General features: G+C 38.5%; 1 protein-coding gene across 12 annotated transcripts in view; it reads right to left on the bottom strand.

The window, feature by feature from the left end:
* Window positions 1-1,113: 1,113 nt before the first annotated feature.
* HNRNPC (heterogeneous nuclear ribonucleoprotein C) overlaps window positions 1,114-16,379 on the bottom strand; it is a 32,313-nt gene continuing 17,047 nt past the window's right edge. For 4 of the 12 annotated variants that reach the window (XM_040969849.1, XM_040969853.1, XM_040969852.1 and 1 more), the window contains 7 exons: window positions 12,629-12,905; window positions 10,790-10,865; window positions 10,150-10,197; window positions 3,265-3,425; window positions 2,354-2,467; window positions 1,951-2,111; window positions 1,114-1,851 (listed from right to left, as the gene is read on the bottom strand). In XM_040969849.1, coding sequence (XP_040825783.1) covers window positions 1,768-1,851; window positions 1,951-2,111; window positions 2,354-2,467; window positions 3,265-3,425; window positions 10,150-10,197; window positions 10,790-10,865; window positions 12,629-12,869 — 885 coding nt within the window. In that variant the 5' untranslated portion in view covers window positions 12,870-12,905 and the 3' untranslated portion in view covers window positions 1,114-1,767. Of the gene's footprint in view, window positions 1,852-1,950; window positions 2,112-2,353; window positions 2,468-3,264; window positions 3,426-10,149; window positions 10,198-10,750; window positions 10,866-12,628; window positions 12,906-16,379 lie in introns of all 12 variants that reach the window. The other 8 variants (XM_040969844.1, XM_040969846.1, XM_040969845.1 and 5 more) reach the window with 4 other exon arrangements.

Below are 16,379 nucleotides of genomic sequence, written 5' to 3'. Positions count from 1 at the left end.
ATATATAATCATTTTGCCTAGCTTTGTCCAAGAATTATAGTAAATGAGTATTACTGATTTAGAGTACCATCATCTGAGTAATATATGAAGAAATTAACTCACAGTAGCATTGCGAGAATACTTCCTCAGGACAAAGAATTGCTTTCTGCCCTATGAAATTAAAGGCAACCAGAAACAATAACCAAATACATTATTCTGGTGGCCTAAGAGGCCCTACAGTGAAGGAAAAAGTGGATGTTTTCAATTCTGGATTAAATTTTTCTGTACCTTGTAAACACTTGTGGCTAAATATCATACTAAATGAATCACCAGTATTATATTTCACTATATAGACTTATAGTATCTTGTTTTAGTTGTACTACTAAAAAATTTGTGTAACACATCAGGAAACAGAATGGATGGAACCTTTTGACCAAAGTGACAATTGTAGATGCTGTATCTGGGTCGCAAGGGTCATATAACTCAGTCTCTTTCCTTTTTTTTCTTCTATCATGTAAATTGATCTAACATATTTAAATCAACGACTTTTGCCACAGTAGGTAGGATGTAAAATATGCCTGTGCAAAATCTGCCTTCACATGATTGAAAAAAATTAAGTATAGAATACAACCAGCTGTAGCTTTACATAAGCAAGCATCCTGAACATGGCAGACAATTAATATACAATCAAGTCAGGGGAACAGGACAAACAATCAGTAAATATGAACAAAAAGTTCTTTAAAATAAAAGATATACAATCCTTCATTCTCAGTTACCTGGGAAGGCACAAACTGCAGAAGACGAGGAAAGAATGAACTTTCCAATTTTTACTAACATGGAGGCACAAAACTCAGAATCCAGAAGGTTAACTGGGGCTTAGAAGAGAATTTAAGACAATCTCTACTCCATGTTTGAAATGATTTAACTCCTAAATGCAATACCCACTTCAATGAAATATAATTTGTCCAGTGTATGTTGGTATGCACAATGATCAATAGTCCAAGAAAACTGTATCTAGGATATTCTAGGAGCTTGTGAACGTTGCTGTGAAACAAAGAAGTTGAAGTAAACAGTAATAAAATACAAAATAATAATAATAGTAATAAAATAAAAACCAGGGCTTTTTCCTCCAAATTCCTGGTTTAATAAGGACTTGTTTATTTTGAGAAAAAAAGGTCCCAACATCAGGCTGTTCACAAAAATAACCCACAGTATCAACTTTAGAAAACAAATATTAAGACTATTACACTACTTTTTTTTTCTAGAGGATGCATTTGACATGCCAACTCTCATTCACAAAAATACATTGTTACAGTTGTGTTGAACAGCCCCACACAGCACTATCATGTGGGGTAGAGCACACACACCTTTAACTCAAAGCTGCTCGCAGGTGCTACTCAGCTAAATGAGATGGCCTTTGCAGTTAGGGAAGCAACTACGGAACTCATGTATGCATGGAAAGAACTGTACTCCCTGCATTAACAAGAGATTATTTTGGAGACAGTCGATAAAAACCATACATCCTTTTTTATTGTTAAGTCAAAGAGGTATCAAAATTAAAAGCAAAAATTACAGGGCAAAAGACTTAACAAAACTACCAGGAGCAAAGGAAGTGAAAATGGGACTAGGCGCAGGGAAATGAATTAATGAACACGGGAAAGACAAGGATGGGGCAAACAGTGAGCATGTGCTGAAGATACTAGGGGAGAGGATCTGGTGAAAATTTTGATCTTAGACAAGCGCCTAGATAAAGAAATAATGGATAAGATTCTAAGCCCCACTATGTGCTTAAGAGTCATCCTCGCCATTGGCGCTGTCTCTGTCATCCTCTCCTTCCTCAGCCTCTTTTTCATCATCCTTGATCAACTCCAGCTGTGAGAAACAGACACAAACAGGATGGAGTTAGAGGCACTCCATGTGTCCCTGATCCCCCCTCCACCACCTCTTTCTTTCCTTTCCCATGGTTTTCACCTGGTCATCCCCCCGATCTTCATTATCATCATCATCCAGTAGGTCCCCCTCCTCAGCAGAGTCATCTGCACCCCCCTCAGACTCCATCTTCACATTAGTCTCATCTTTCTTCAGGGAGCTGCTGCTCTGCTCCTCTTCTGACTTATCATTCTTCATCTCTACTGGGGATGAGAAGGACAAGTCTGTCTAGGGGCAAATAATGTCCACAGGATGTAGACAATCCCCACTAATGATCATAGAACTGCAGCACATGCCTAAATCCTCCCACACGAATGCCCTTCCCAATTCAAACTGTGAAGTTTCATATTAAATTGCCTTATATCCCACTACTGCACAATATACTCCCAACTAGCTTTAATTAACTAATCCACTTGTAGATCAAATAAGCAGAAACACCATTTACCTGTTTGTTTGCTCTGTTCCTTTTCAATTTTTTCCAGGCTTTCCAGAAGAGAATCCACTTTTTGTTTTATTTGGGTCAACTCCTTCTTAATGGACTGAAGGTCATCTCCTTTCACTGTAATGCAAGTAAAACCCTAGATTAGACTCACATAGACTAGAAACTGACAATTACCAAACAGATTCCTCCAAGACTACTCCAAGAGCGAAGATACCTGAGGAGAAAGGAGAAATGAAGCCAGTGCCAACTGTCAAAGTAACAAATAGAAACCTTTCAGCTGGTAGTGAAAATTCAATGCCTATTCCCTCGGAAAGTTTTTTGGTCATGTTAAACACCTTGCTGTGATGTCTTAAGACTTACTTTTCCCTTTAGAAGAATTTAATACAGGGAAGTGAAAACAAATCTTTATAAATAATAAATTATTTGAAGTTAACAGTTCATAAACTCCTAATGAGGTGCTTCAACTTTCAAATCAAACGAGCAATGTTGTTAGGGTTGAAATATTTTCTCCGCTGTTATTTTCAGTGTATGAAGAAATGTTAACAAAACCTAAATGCCATGGGGCCTGGAACAATGGCTGAACTGGCTAACCCTCCACGAGCAGGCATTTCATGAGGGGCAGGTTCATGTTCCAGCTAACTTGCCATTCAGCTCACTGCTTATAGCCTGGGAATGAGGCAAGGAGGCCCAAAGCCTTATGCACTGCATGGGTATGGGTGACCAAGAAGCTCCAGGGCTCAGATTATCACCAACTTTTGTGGACATTATGGGAAGTAAATCAGCAGGTGAAAAATCTTTTCCTCTGTCTCTCCTCTCTCTAGATGTACTGTTACGATAAAAATAACAAACCTAAATATTATGACTGCATATCCAAACCCCAACATTTACGTGAATCATAAAGCTAGTACACATACATTTTCCAGATTTGGAAGAAGATCCTCGTTGTCCACTCTTAGAATTGAAACCACTTTTCCCCCTTCTTGAAGTGTTTCCTGATACGCGCTGGCGTTTAGAGGGCACTACAGCCCGAGCAATAGGAGGAGGAGGAGGAACACGCGCTGGGTAACTGTACATCCTATTGAGAAGAGAAATGGAATTACTTTAACCTTAAATAAATCAAACAAAGTCCAATACAGGCCTTATAAATTAAAAAAATCTGTGGCTTCACATTTTTGTTAAAACAGTTAAATATGGCAACATTTCTTCAATACATTACATACATACCAGCGATATCCTAAGATGGCAGTGTTATCACAGCACATTACCCTTTGCCATATACTTGATATGTTACAAAACAGTGTAATTAGCAAGCACTGCTAAGACAAATCATTGATTTTTATCACATAAACATACAAATTACAACCTTACTGATACTAGCCCGAGTTCCACAGAATTGCCAACATCCAGAACTTTTTGACCAATAAAAAAATCAATGTGCTACAACAGGAACTACCACCATTCATTGTACAAAAAATATTGATATTTTCAAAAGACACTGTCTGGAGGTAAATCAAAACAAGGAATTCAGCAGTCTAGAGAGTGCTGGAGGGTAGAGAGACTGAAATCTAATCTTCCAATCTACAATATATCTGACCTTACAAATTTTTCACCATGTGTGGAGGGAAGTTGCATGAACAAGGCAGAATAAGAGTTATATGAACTCATGAACCAGAATTTTGAAACAGTTTGCCTATCACTGTCATCAATCATGAGGCTTGGAGCCCCATGGCTTTGTAGATAAAAAGAGTGTGAGTTAATGAGTCTGCAGGACATCACTGCAACTATAAAGAAATCACAATCAACAATTAATGCTGTAAACTCAGAATGTTTGTGAATCTTCAGGCATACTTGAATGAAAATTGCCCATAAACCCTTCAGGTGGGCTCAGGGAATCTCTTTAAGTGTACATGCTCATGAATAAGCATCCACAATCGTAAGTTGCATTTAAACAAAAATAAAATTGTTCTACCCTCCACTCAAAACATAGGTGCCACAATTGGAACATTTCTAAGTGTTCTGTGAATGAGCTTGTTTGTAAGCAGATGGCTCAATTACTTAGGGATGTCACCCATGCCAGAGACCAAAATGGCTGCTTTTTTTTTTGACATGGTCCAGCTGGTATTGACATGATCCAGATGTAGGTGTTCCATCCACTTAGACCCTATGGGTAACATTTTTAATCTCAGCAGCCCCCGCTTCCCAAAGCTCCCAGCTGACCTAAAGCCTTGGGACCTGCACAAACTTTGAGACCTGGAAGAGGCTCCACACTCCATGGATTTGGATTGGCTAAAGCCCAGCCATTGCGGCGACTTGGGGAAGTCAATCAACACAAGGAAGATCATCCTCTCTGTAAATTTGCCTAATAAAAATAAAATAAATCTTGGGTTCGGCCTGATAGCATATCTGCTAAACTGCCTGCATGCGCTGGAATTCCATATGGGCACAGTTCTAATCACAGCAGTCCCACTTCACATCCAACTGCCAGCTTGTGGTTTGGGAAAGCAGTCAAGGATGGCCCAAAGCCTTGGGACCCTGCATCCATGTGGGAGACCCAATAAAAATAAATAAATCTTAAATAAATTAATGAATAAAATCTTAAAACGAGCCTTTTCTGTTTATCTGCCTATCCAATAAAAATAAAATTTTTCAAAATTAGAACAATGATTTTTGCTCCCTACACAATGTAAAAGTTCATTGAGTTGACAGTGCTGTGACTTCGCAGTTTAAGCCTCCCTTTGAGATGTCCACATTCCCCTTAGCCACCAGGTGATGCAACTTGCTGATGGACTTTTCTCTCTGTACTGTCACATGCTGGCAAATTTCTGCAACTTGAAATTATAAAATAGACAGGCTGTAGTACAAAGGAAGACCGTGTCCAATGATTTTTACATTCTCATTCTAAGGAAATCATGTACATAAAATGGATTAACAGCACGGTTGACTGTAAAGACAATACTAATGAATTTTGGAGTTTGCAATAATTTCAATCTTGATTGTTACAGTTATGCAACTACATATTTTGTATACCAAACATTGTCAAAACTATAGAAGAAAAAATTTCATCATGTGTTTCCTAAACTGTGGAGGATTTTCCACATGGTTGGAGCTATGGCAACAACTTGGAAAGTTCATGGATCTTGTCTTTTTTCCAGCCCAGACCATGGTGTTGCAGGTACTGAGAATGAACTAGCAACTGAAGATAAATTAGCATACTTCACAGTTGCAATCCTGATCCCTAAAACTTCTTACTTCTATTTTCTCGTTATACAGCATACTTATTTAAAAATCGGTAACCACAAGTACAAAAATGTGTGTAATTAACACCCTTTGAATTGCATATCTAATAAAACTTATTTAAACGGGCACTTTTATTGGAGAAATATAAGATTTATTCTTTACCTCAAGTATCTCAAAGAGCATTCATTCGAAAATGTTGGCCACATTTTTTTTCCCTTTATACTCTCAAATGATCCACAGGCTAATCACTACCTTCAAAAATCTTACTAGTTATAATCTAAAATGACTGCTGCTCACCAGCCAATCACATCTTCATAATGAGTGAAGTTATTAAATGCTTTCTATACAAAAGAATAGCTACTTTCCATATGATCATAAAGCACATGATGAAATATGCAATTGCAAACAAAACTAACACTCCAGCACAGCCAGTTAAGTCGCTGCATCCACCACTGACATCACTTCAGAACTGAACAACTCATACATATGCTGTAAACTTTAAATGGGTCAACTGTTAATATGAACTCCAAAGTCACTACAAAATGTCCAAAAACCTAGTAAATTTTCTCTCCTGTATTTATCTCTTCAAAAGAAAAAGTGGTGACACCTTTGAGCCTTTGTCCTAGGGCCATGTACTAAGGCAATCAGGAATTCTCCTTTGTATATGGAGAATTACATCTTTGAGGTGAACCTTTAAAAGATGCCATTTCAATCATTAATCCAAGTCCTTTTCCACTTTTCCTCCTGCCACTCACTATGGCAGTGGTCTAGGGTTTTTCTTTCTTTTCTCCTCCTGGCAGGAATTACAGTGTCCTTTCTATCTCAGCTTTTCTAATAAATCTTACTTAAAAAAAAAATTTACCTGAAGAATGTACTATTTAGCACTTAATGGCTACGAATACTAGAATCTGCCTTGGCTTTCGGTAAAAACACAGTATGAACACAACTCACTTCAAAGTCACAGACTGTTCAAAAGTCAAATAGTTCTTTTGAAACACACTGAGGTAGGTAAGAACAGCCAAAAAGGCCTTAGAATTTCACCTTCTCTAGTGTAACAAAAGTCAAATATTCTCAGAAGAATCCAGACTACTCAAATAACAGCCCTTTGAGGCACCACTGTGGAGAATAATGTTCCAGGGCTGTTACTCTCTTCCCTATTCACACATAAGCCCAAATCCGGCACTCTCCGGAAAATCAAAGAAATAAAAAAGGTAACTATTTTTTCCTTTAAGCTGTAATTTTATTTGTAACATTAATGTCCCTATCAACTACCTTACTAATAAGAATTTCAGCGTTTTACTCTTTACTCCTCACGAGCACCTACTCTCATATCATTATCTGAAAGTTGCAGATCTGCTATAGCTGGTTCATCCTGAAATGGCTGCAACAGGCAAAACCGGGAGCCATATAAACCCATGTGCACACAGAGGTCCAGCTTCTAGTTTTCTCAAACCATTAGCAGGAGCCTAAACCAGAATTAGTCAGGAAGCTAACTAGTCCCACAGAAAAGCTGTCATCGCATGTAACAGCATTACTAAGCAACACCCACACCTTTAAAGGACTTGAGTACATTTTTAGAAATCCTAGCTAACTTTTCTTTTTTTTTTAAGATTTATTTTATTTATTTGTTTTTTTACAAAGTCAGATATACAGAGTGGAGGAGACACAGAGAGAGAGAGATCTTCCGTCTGATGACTCACTCCCCAAGTGAGCACAACGGCTGATGCTATGCCGATCTGAAGCCAGGATCCAGGAACTTCTTCCGGGTATCCCACTGGGGTGCAGTGTCCCAACGCTTTGGGTCGTCCTTGCCTGCTTTCCCAGGCCACAAGGAGGGAGCTGGATGAGAAGTGGAGCTGCCGGGACTAGAACCGGGGCCCATATGGGATCCTGGTGCTTTCAAGGCGAGGACTTGAGCCGCTAGGCCCCTAGCTAACTTTTCAAACTTCTAAATTTTCTCCCCAGTATCACTTTGCCAGCTGTGGATCACATAGCTATAACACCTGTAACACACAACGGCATAATATACCAGGCAAAGCCTTACAATCAACATTATTTCCATTTATTTGGCTGTTCTCCCAAACCCAGTTGAGGAAAGGTTATTAAAAAAATCCCACTACTACTCAGAAGTCTACTGAAGACCAGCTAGAACAATCAATCAGAGTTGGACCCGTTTTATTAACAGCAAAACTCAAGGGAAAGAGCCCAGTGCAGTAGCCAAGTGGCTAAAGCCCTCCCCTTGAATGCTTCAGGATCCCATCTTGGTGGCAGTTCATGCCCCCACCAGCCTCACTTCCCATCCAGCTCCAAGGCTGTGGCCTGGGAAAGCAGCCGAGGATGGCCCAAAGCCTTGGGATCCTGAACCCACATGGGAAACCCAGAAGAGGCTCCTGGCTCTGGATGGGCTCAACTCTGGCTGTTGCAGTCGCTTGGGTAGTGAATGTGAAGATCGTTCTCTGTATATCTGACTTTGTGATAAAAATCTTAAAAAGAATCTAAGGAATGACCAGATTCCTTCTCCTTTCAAAGAAATTTTGAAGCAGTTGATTCAGACCCCATTTGCCGATAATGCCCAAAGCTGGTCCAGACTGAAGCCAAAAGTTAAGATCTCAACCCGGCCTTGAAGTGGCAGAGATTCAATATCGACTACAGAGCACACACTGGGCAAAAAGGTGAAATCAAAGTAAAACAAGGACAAAACGTCAAAGGTTTATGTTTTAGGAATCCCTGACAGCATCTTAAGCAAAGGCAGGGGACCCCTTCTATGGGCAAAAATGGGTTTTACTTTTTGGATTTAAGTAATTCAAAGAATAAGCCTTTAACGAGCAAATATAATGGCAAGAACTGGGCAGACCAGAAAGGAAGGAACCAAAACTTTCTTTCCAGTTGCCCTTATTTATTTATTTAAATTAAAAAAAAAAAAAAAGGCAGACATATAGAGAGGAAGATCTTCCAGTTGCAGATTCAACTCCTAAGTGACTGCAACGGCTAGAGCTGAGGTGATCCGAAGCCAGGAGCTTCTTCCAGGTCTTCAAAGCGACTGCAAGGTCCCAAGTCTTTGCACCTTCCTCTAATGCTTTTTCAGGCAACAAGCAGGGAGCTGGATGGGAAGCGGGGCTGCTGGGGTTAGAACCTCACCCATACAGGAATCCACCTCATTCCAGGTGAGGAGGTTTGCAGCTGGGCTACTGCACTGAGCCCATGGAGATCAGGATTAGCCTGCAGTGCTTTATGTTTGCCTATGGATGATACAGTTCGCTCCCTCAAATCCCCTTTCTGTAAATCTACCTTTCAAATTAATATAGAAATGTATCTTTTAATAATGTTTTAATGGGGCTGGCTCAGTTGGTTAATCCCACTCTGCCAAGTGCCAAGCTCTCATATGGATGCTTGCTCATGTCCCTTCACATAAAGCTGTTCCACTTTCCATGCAGCCACTTGCTTGTTGCCTGATAAAGTAGCAGAGGATGGCTCCAAACCTCAGAACTCTACCCTACATGGGAGACCCAAGGCAAGTTCCTGGCTCTTGGCTTTGGATCAGTTCAGTAGCAGTGGCAGCAGTTATTTCGGGAATGACTGAAGCATGGAGGATGTTTCTCCTTCCAGTAAATTTGTCACACATACACAAACACAGGAATACAGTCTAAGATGACAACTGCAACATATTCTGTGTACTACGTCATATCCATGATTTTAAAATTGTCACATCAAATGTAACTGTTAATGCTTAAATCCAAATGTCAACTAGGAGAATTTTTAGTTTATTTCCGATCCATAGTTGCTAACTGTACCATACAGAAATCTATCAGCCACAGTCATCTGCAATCCAATAATCTATATTGTTATCTCACAAATTCCCAAATAATTTAAACGGGTAAATTATTATTGCAACCACTTTCCATAAATTTTTAGAGTTGTATTATATCCCTCCATGAACTATAATACAAATGGCAACACTTTAATTTTACTAACTTTTTGATAGTGTATTATTGGCAGGACAGGACATATAAAATGAGGTATCATAGTTGTGCTGACACAATGGCAATCAAAGTAAAAAAAAAAAATAACAGAAGATGGGTGGGGCTTCTCCCGTTATTTCTGCCCTTATCAGATACAGAAAATAATAATATGGAAACATTGGTCTATCCTACTTTCCTGTAGCCCTCGAACCTTTGTGCCAAATCAACTATGTAAAGATTATCAAATAAAATAATTTAAAAAATATATAATAGAAAAATAATGAAGAAACAGAATCAATAAGTCCAGAAAAAAAATCACAGACAAGCCAGTGGTCCTTACACACAAATAGAAAAAAAATGGACAAGTATCAAGGAAAAAAAACAAACAAACAAAAAAAAACTGACTCCAAACTTCCAAACTTATTTGTTTGAAGACTGTCATTCAGCATAGTCCATTGAAGATGGGTCAGGGAGGCATATTTTGCTTTGAAAGCATGTATTGCTCATGACTACCAAGCAATTTATTTTTTTTAACCTAACTGTGATACAAAAATCTTACTTAGATGGTTTATATTAAATTAGAATAGAAAAACTTCAGCATACCTGTCATAATAATCACGTTGAAAGTCATAGTCCAAGTCAAAAGAGGAGCTGAAAAGTAAATACCAGAGAAGATTAATTTGGTGCTTGTGACATCGATTCATAACAGATGGGGGAAAACCCCCCCCATGAACCAAGCACATCAAAAAGGTAAAAACAAGGTTAGCATGGAATAATCAATCCCCATCATTCAAATAAACTGGTTACAATTAGCTCAGACCACTGCACATGCAGTGTGAAACTGGCAATTTACGTAAAAGTTCACTAAAGCCAACATTCAAAACAACAGATAAAAAGACTACAAAATGTGACAGCTAATTATTGTATCAGCCCCCCTTGAGTTTGAGTCTCCAGATTCTTAAAAGCTACACACTGCTCTTGAATGATTAATTTATGCCAAAAAAAATGCAATTAGCATGGAAACTTCAGAGATTCCTAATATACAACAGGGGCAGAACAGGAGGCATATTAACAAAATCATTACAGCATAACTTTCTCACAGATAAAACAAATTACATGAACACCCCCCCACACATTCATTAAACAGATAGAGAAGATGCCCAGTGATGGACACAATGCAGTTATAAATAATAAAGTTCCGGACCTGAGTAGAGGGGACGGAGAAGGGTGTTCTGGTACTGACCCGTACATCTCCGCTGCAGATCGTTTCACGCCTGCTTTCCCTCGGTTCACTTTTGGCTCTGCAGCCAGATTAATATCTGAAAAAGTAGAAAAATAAAATGGTAAATCCAATGACCATTCTTTGGGATAAGAATTTACAAGATACATGACAGTATACAATCAGAACATTAAATAATCTCATAAGATCACTTAAACTATTCAACTCTTATGAATATCTCAATTGAAAGCATCAAAAATGGAAATACTGTGTAAACAGTAACTTTCCACTTGTCCCAGTACCAAGGAACTGAGGAATCATCACCTCATATCAACCCAGAATCTCAATTTGTACATATTACAAATTAGCCATATTTCAAGTCAGCTCCTGTGAATGTGTGGGCTAACACACTCATGAGAGACCCAGAATTATCTCATGGATCCTTGCTTCAGACCTAGCACTGGCTGTCAGATATTTGGGGAGGAAAGCAGCAGCAAAGACCCGCTGTCCACCCCCTATGCACTTTTTTTTTTCTTCTAAGATGTATTTTTATTAGAATGATTGACAGAGATAGAAAAACAGACAAAAATCTTCCATTTGCTGGTTCATTCCTCTGGTCACAACGGCCAGAGTAGAACTGATCTGAACATAGGAGTCAGAAGGTTCCTCTTGGTCCCAAAGACTTGAGCCATCCTCTACTGCTCAGGGACCTGGATTAGAAGTGAACACTAGGACAGGAACTAGTACACATATGGGCTTCCAGTGATAGCATGCAGATCAGGCTACAGTGCTACCTTGCAGGTTTTCAAACTTGGTGATAAAAATACACAGCAGTTTTATACAAAAAATTTCCAGCAATTTAAAAACAGCCAAGGTGTTCTTGGGTAATTGGCTTCAGCCTGGTTCCTTCCAGCTAACAACCAACCTTCTGCTGAGGGCATTTTAAGTTATACAGGCATAAAAAGATCCTTCTGTGTTTCCCTATCCTCTGCTCCACAGGCTTATATTGAAAACTACAGTGAAATGTATTGAAAACATGCTTTAGTTCATCTTTACAACAGCTATGTTATGAATAACAAGTTCCATATCTTGTTGTTTGTTGTAGTTTTTGTATAGGATAAATAATTATGAAATTTACCAGAGGCCAAAACTATGGCAACAGGATACACTACCCTCTTCCTGCCTCACCACACTTCATGTATGAACCAGCTCTGCCTCCTTGCTTACATACTGAGAAAGCATGAGTACAGCTTAGGTCGTTGGGTCCCAAGTGGGAGATTTGGAGGAAATCCCTGGCTTAGCTCTGGCTTTTGTAGTCATTTGGAATGTGAACCAAAGTCACTTGGAAAAAACAAACCTGATGTATTCTCAATCACAACCAAGTTATATAGCAAGCTAAACCCATCAGAAGTGTCTTCTCAACTCTTAATTTTTCTGGACATTATTGTGTAGACAAGTACTCTAAAATATTACCTCAAATACATGAGAAATTTTAACTCGGCAATGTTGTACATACAGCTTGTTCAACCCACTCACCCTCGAAACCTGACTGCAGAGCCAAGTGGTCTGACTACATTAATGTATCTGTTACAACCTTCCTGAGTAGGAGAGTACCATTCTACACCATTTGTCATGTCTAAAATCTGACCCTTGAGAGCGGCCAAGCCTCTAAATCAAAAAACAGTAAAGAGTATCCTTCCATTTAATACATTGTGTATAAAAATAACTGAATGATGAAGACTACTTATATGCCAGAATCTCAATTTTAATGAATTAATGATGGAGAATTGAATCCATGAACAGAAGAAAAACTAGGCTAAAATTCTTTAAATGAAAAAAATATGCATTCAACTCCAAACTTACCTAAAACCTGGCCAGCAATCATTCTTCCGTCCTCTCCTGCTACAGCAGCTCGGGCATTTCTCTCATTAACATATTGAACGAAGGCAAAGCCCTTATGGACAGAGCAGCCCACGATTTTGCCATACTTTGAGAAGATTGCCTCCACATCAGACTTCTTAACAACGAGAGTGTTGAGATTCCCAATGAACACACGGGAGTTCATGGAGCGGGGATCTGTCTTGTTGGTCACATTGCTTGCCATTGCGCCTGCTGGTAAGGGTCCTCACCAAGTGAAAAACTACAAGAAAAAAAATAATTCAGGTGAACAGATGCTGCAAACAGTCCAACTTCATCACAAAACATTTTCAACTACTGTCTATGAAGGAAGAATGGTCCGCTTAAGGATTTTACAGGAGTACGTCTATTATTACTTCTTAAATCCATCCCTAAGACTAACTGCTAACTAACTGCTCAGCAGCACAAGGTTAGCACAGGTTAATCATCTTAGACAGTAATTCAAAGAGCTGCGTACTGAGTTTCAACAAGTGGTAATTTCCTAAGGACTCTACCACCGATCTTCCATGTCATCATACACCATAGTCTTAGATAATTTTATTAAGCAATTCATCCACATATCACAAAATACACAATTCCCCAAATTCTGGCACAAATAATTCAGCTAAACTAATCTGGACAACTTAGAACTTTGCCTTTCTATTATTAAAAGAGAAATATAAACAGATTTTATTCACCCTGCCTATGTCCATTTCCAGACACTTCAACAGAATCATGCTACCAAAATATCAACACAATCTTGTAATCAGACCAACAGAACTCTACTTTCTACTTAATGACTGCCAAAATAGCAGTTATTCTTAATACTGGATGGTGATGATGATAAACTAGCCACTGAACACTGCATGGATAAATAAAAGACCAGGGAAGATAAGGTGAAGAAAAGAACTTTGCTGTGCTTGTTTAAAACCCAAAATACCTTTTCCTGGTTATGTTTTATGGATAATTCTCATAATGTTAGATTGATGAAAATTTCCAATTGAGTAAAAACGCTTCTTCAATTATTTCAGCTTTGTTATTCTATGGATCCTTTATCCTAACCCAAAATGAATTAAGAAGCCCAGATCCTCCCTCACAGGATCTAATGTCATCGGAACAACAGCCAGGAGCCCTGAGTGGTCCTCAGAAACAGAAGATCAGTAAACTTCCTTCAGGCCCAAGGAGAGGAGCTTTCTCTGGTCCTAACTTAGTTCCAACTTTGGCTCCCCACCCTCTCTTACAATGAACATCAGTTAGACAGAAACCAATAAGAAAACCTTAAGACAGACAGAAAACAGTCAGCTTGGACTCCCATATACCTAACTAGGTAGGACACAAAGGTTAGTTACTCCTCATTACGGTATTGAAGATTTCTCTGCATACCCCTCCTAAAACGGTTCTGCTCCTGAATTATTAATATATGCTAAGTTTGAGTTAAAAGCCTGTTTGCACTATCCTAAAATTCACGAAGTTCAGTAAAAATCATGCTTGAATACTAGAAACTGCTACATTTAAAATACCATTTAAAGGTGTACAGCAGCCGATCATGTATAAACTAAAACTGAATGTCAATGAAGTAGTCACAGGATGTCGTTAAGAACTTGCATATTCTAACATACTGGTCACTCAATACCATGTCAACTAACTTCTTGTAAATTGTTGAAATTGTGTAGTCGCTTTTCATAGGGGGGGATGATATTCTGCCAGCTCTACTTTCAGACCAAGGATGGTCTCCCAACGAAACTGTTGAATTTATCTGGACAATAAGATGCTGGACGCAATGAAGGAATCATGACTGGATATGATCTGTACTACTGGTAAACAATATGTAGGAATTCAGTATGGGGGGAGGGCTTTTTGGAGGGGTTGAGGGGATCCCAGAGCCTATGAAACTGTCATAAAAAAAAATTAAAGGAGAAAAAGCAACAAGTGATGGCTAATTCCTTCTTACACGTTCGTGAATCAGTTGCCTTGCCACTTTACTTTTCATTCTGGAACTGTTTTGTATGTGCTCACTGCTACAATAAACTTTATCACATGCTTAACAAAAAAAAGCAATACTGACCATTTACTTTCCTTTCAACCTATTAGAAAATATTAAACAATCACATCAAAAAGGTACCAGTATTTAGTATGTTAGCCTTACAATCAAGTGAACTGCCGCATACTGTTTCTTATGGATGACATGAAATGGAAATGTATGTATTTATAATAAGATAATTAGTATCATTTACATATCATACCTAAATGATTCTGATACTGAACAGCTCCTAATTAGGTGGGAATAATTACTGAAAATACATAGCTCTCTCTCTGAGGTTTTTCTGAATTTCTAAGAATTTTTTTTAAGATCATGGTTTCAATGTTAATATTAAACAATCAAAAGAGTGGCCACTGAAAATCAACAACAGCGTAAACTGTGAGTGCCAGATATCTTTCCGACACTATTAGAGGATTACTGTCACATCAAGGCACAGTAACACCACTACATTCTTACAAAAATAAAAATAAACCCAGAACCTTACTACCCTAATCAGTGGTTCATATGGGCATGCATCCTTCTTAATTTTAATAAACAAAATTAGCAAAAAGCTGGTGGAGAACTCCGCTTTAAAATTACCACCCTTCATCAAAAATCACCAAAATGGCAAAAACAAAAATTCAAGGAAAAAGAAATCACGATGTCTGTCCTCTTAAACCAATAAGTGTAAATACCAAGATTATAATTTTCTTCACTTTTGACTCTGGCTGCCACATTGTATTGTGTAAATCCTGCCTCCAAAATAATTATTTCTTAATAAGTCACAATTACAGGGCTTTTTCACTTAAATATAATACAACAAACCTTAATAAATATGTTTGCATTGGCTTTATAAAAGATGCTGTGTACTGCTGAAGAGTTGCAAGGATGGAGCCATTTCCTCTACTTTTTCAAAGTTGGGAAGGACTACCCAAGCCAATGTTGACAACAAAAATCCAACCCAGGTACTATTTTAAGACATAAACCATTAATTCATTAGAGACTTGGTTATTCCCTTCCTCAGGAATTATAAACAATCCAGAATTATCAACATAGAAAATACATGATAGAAGGCATCACAATACTTAAAAATTTATTTTATCTAGCTTCTGAATATCCCTTATTAAAAAGTAGCTAGCTTTTTCGTATTTCAAACTTTTTACAGGATTATTAAGTTTGCCCTGAGGAAAAATTCATTGAAGTATATATTGCTGGCTCTTCCACTTCCCACCCAGCTTCCTGCTTGCAGCCTGGGATAGCAGCCGAGTACCCCATAGCCTTGGGACCTACACCCATGTGCCAAGACCTGGAGGAAGCTTAGACTCCATCTAGCTCAGCTCTGTCCACATGACAAGTTTGGGAGGGATCCAACGTATAGATACCATACTAGGAATTTACAATCCAGTTAATAAATATGTTCAACTGCGGATTTACATACTGGCATTTCCCAGGACTATGCTACTTCAGTCAACATGAGTCCTGCAGTGAAGTTTTGACAGGATCTTTGAAGAGATTCCCCTAAGAGGGCTGTCACAGAACAAATCTACTTTGCTTCCTTGCTTGCCATACATGCAGTCTTTATTCCAAATGCAACCATGAAACGTCTTCATCAAAACCTACACCTTTCATTTTAGCTTTTATCTCCAAAATTGTAGTAGCAATTTTTACTCTTTATAATGTTAACATAGTTGAGATGGA

Source organism: Ochotona curzoniae, unplaced genomic scaffold, assembly GCF_017591425.1.
Source record: "Ochotona curzoniae isolate NIBS_2020 unplaced genomic scaffold, NIBS_Ocur_1.0 scaffold_4701, whole genome shotgun sequence".
Classification (NCBI taxonomy): domain Eukaryota; kingdom Metazoa; phylum Chordata; class Mammalia; order Lagomorpha; family Ochotonidae; genus Ochotona; species Ochotona curzoniae.
The sequence above is the reverse complement of the archived record's forward strand: the minus strand, read 5'-3'. Positions and strand labels throughout refer to the sequence as shown.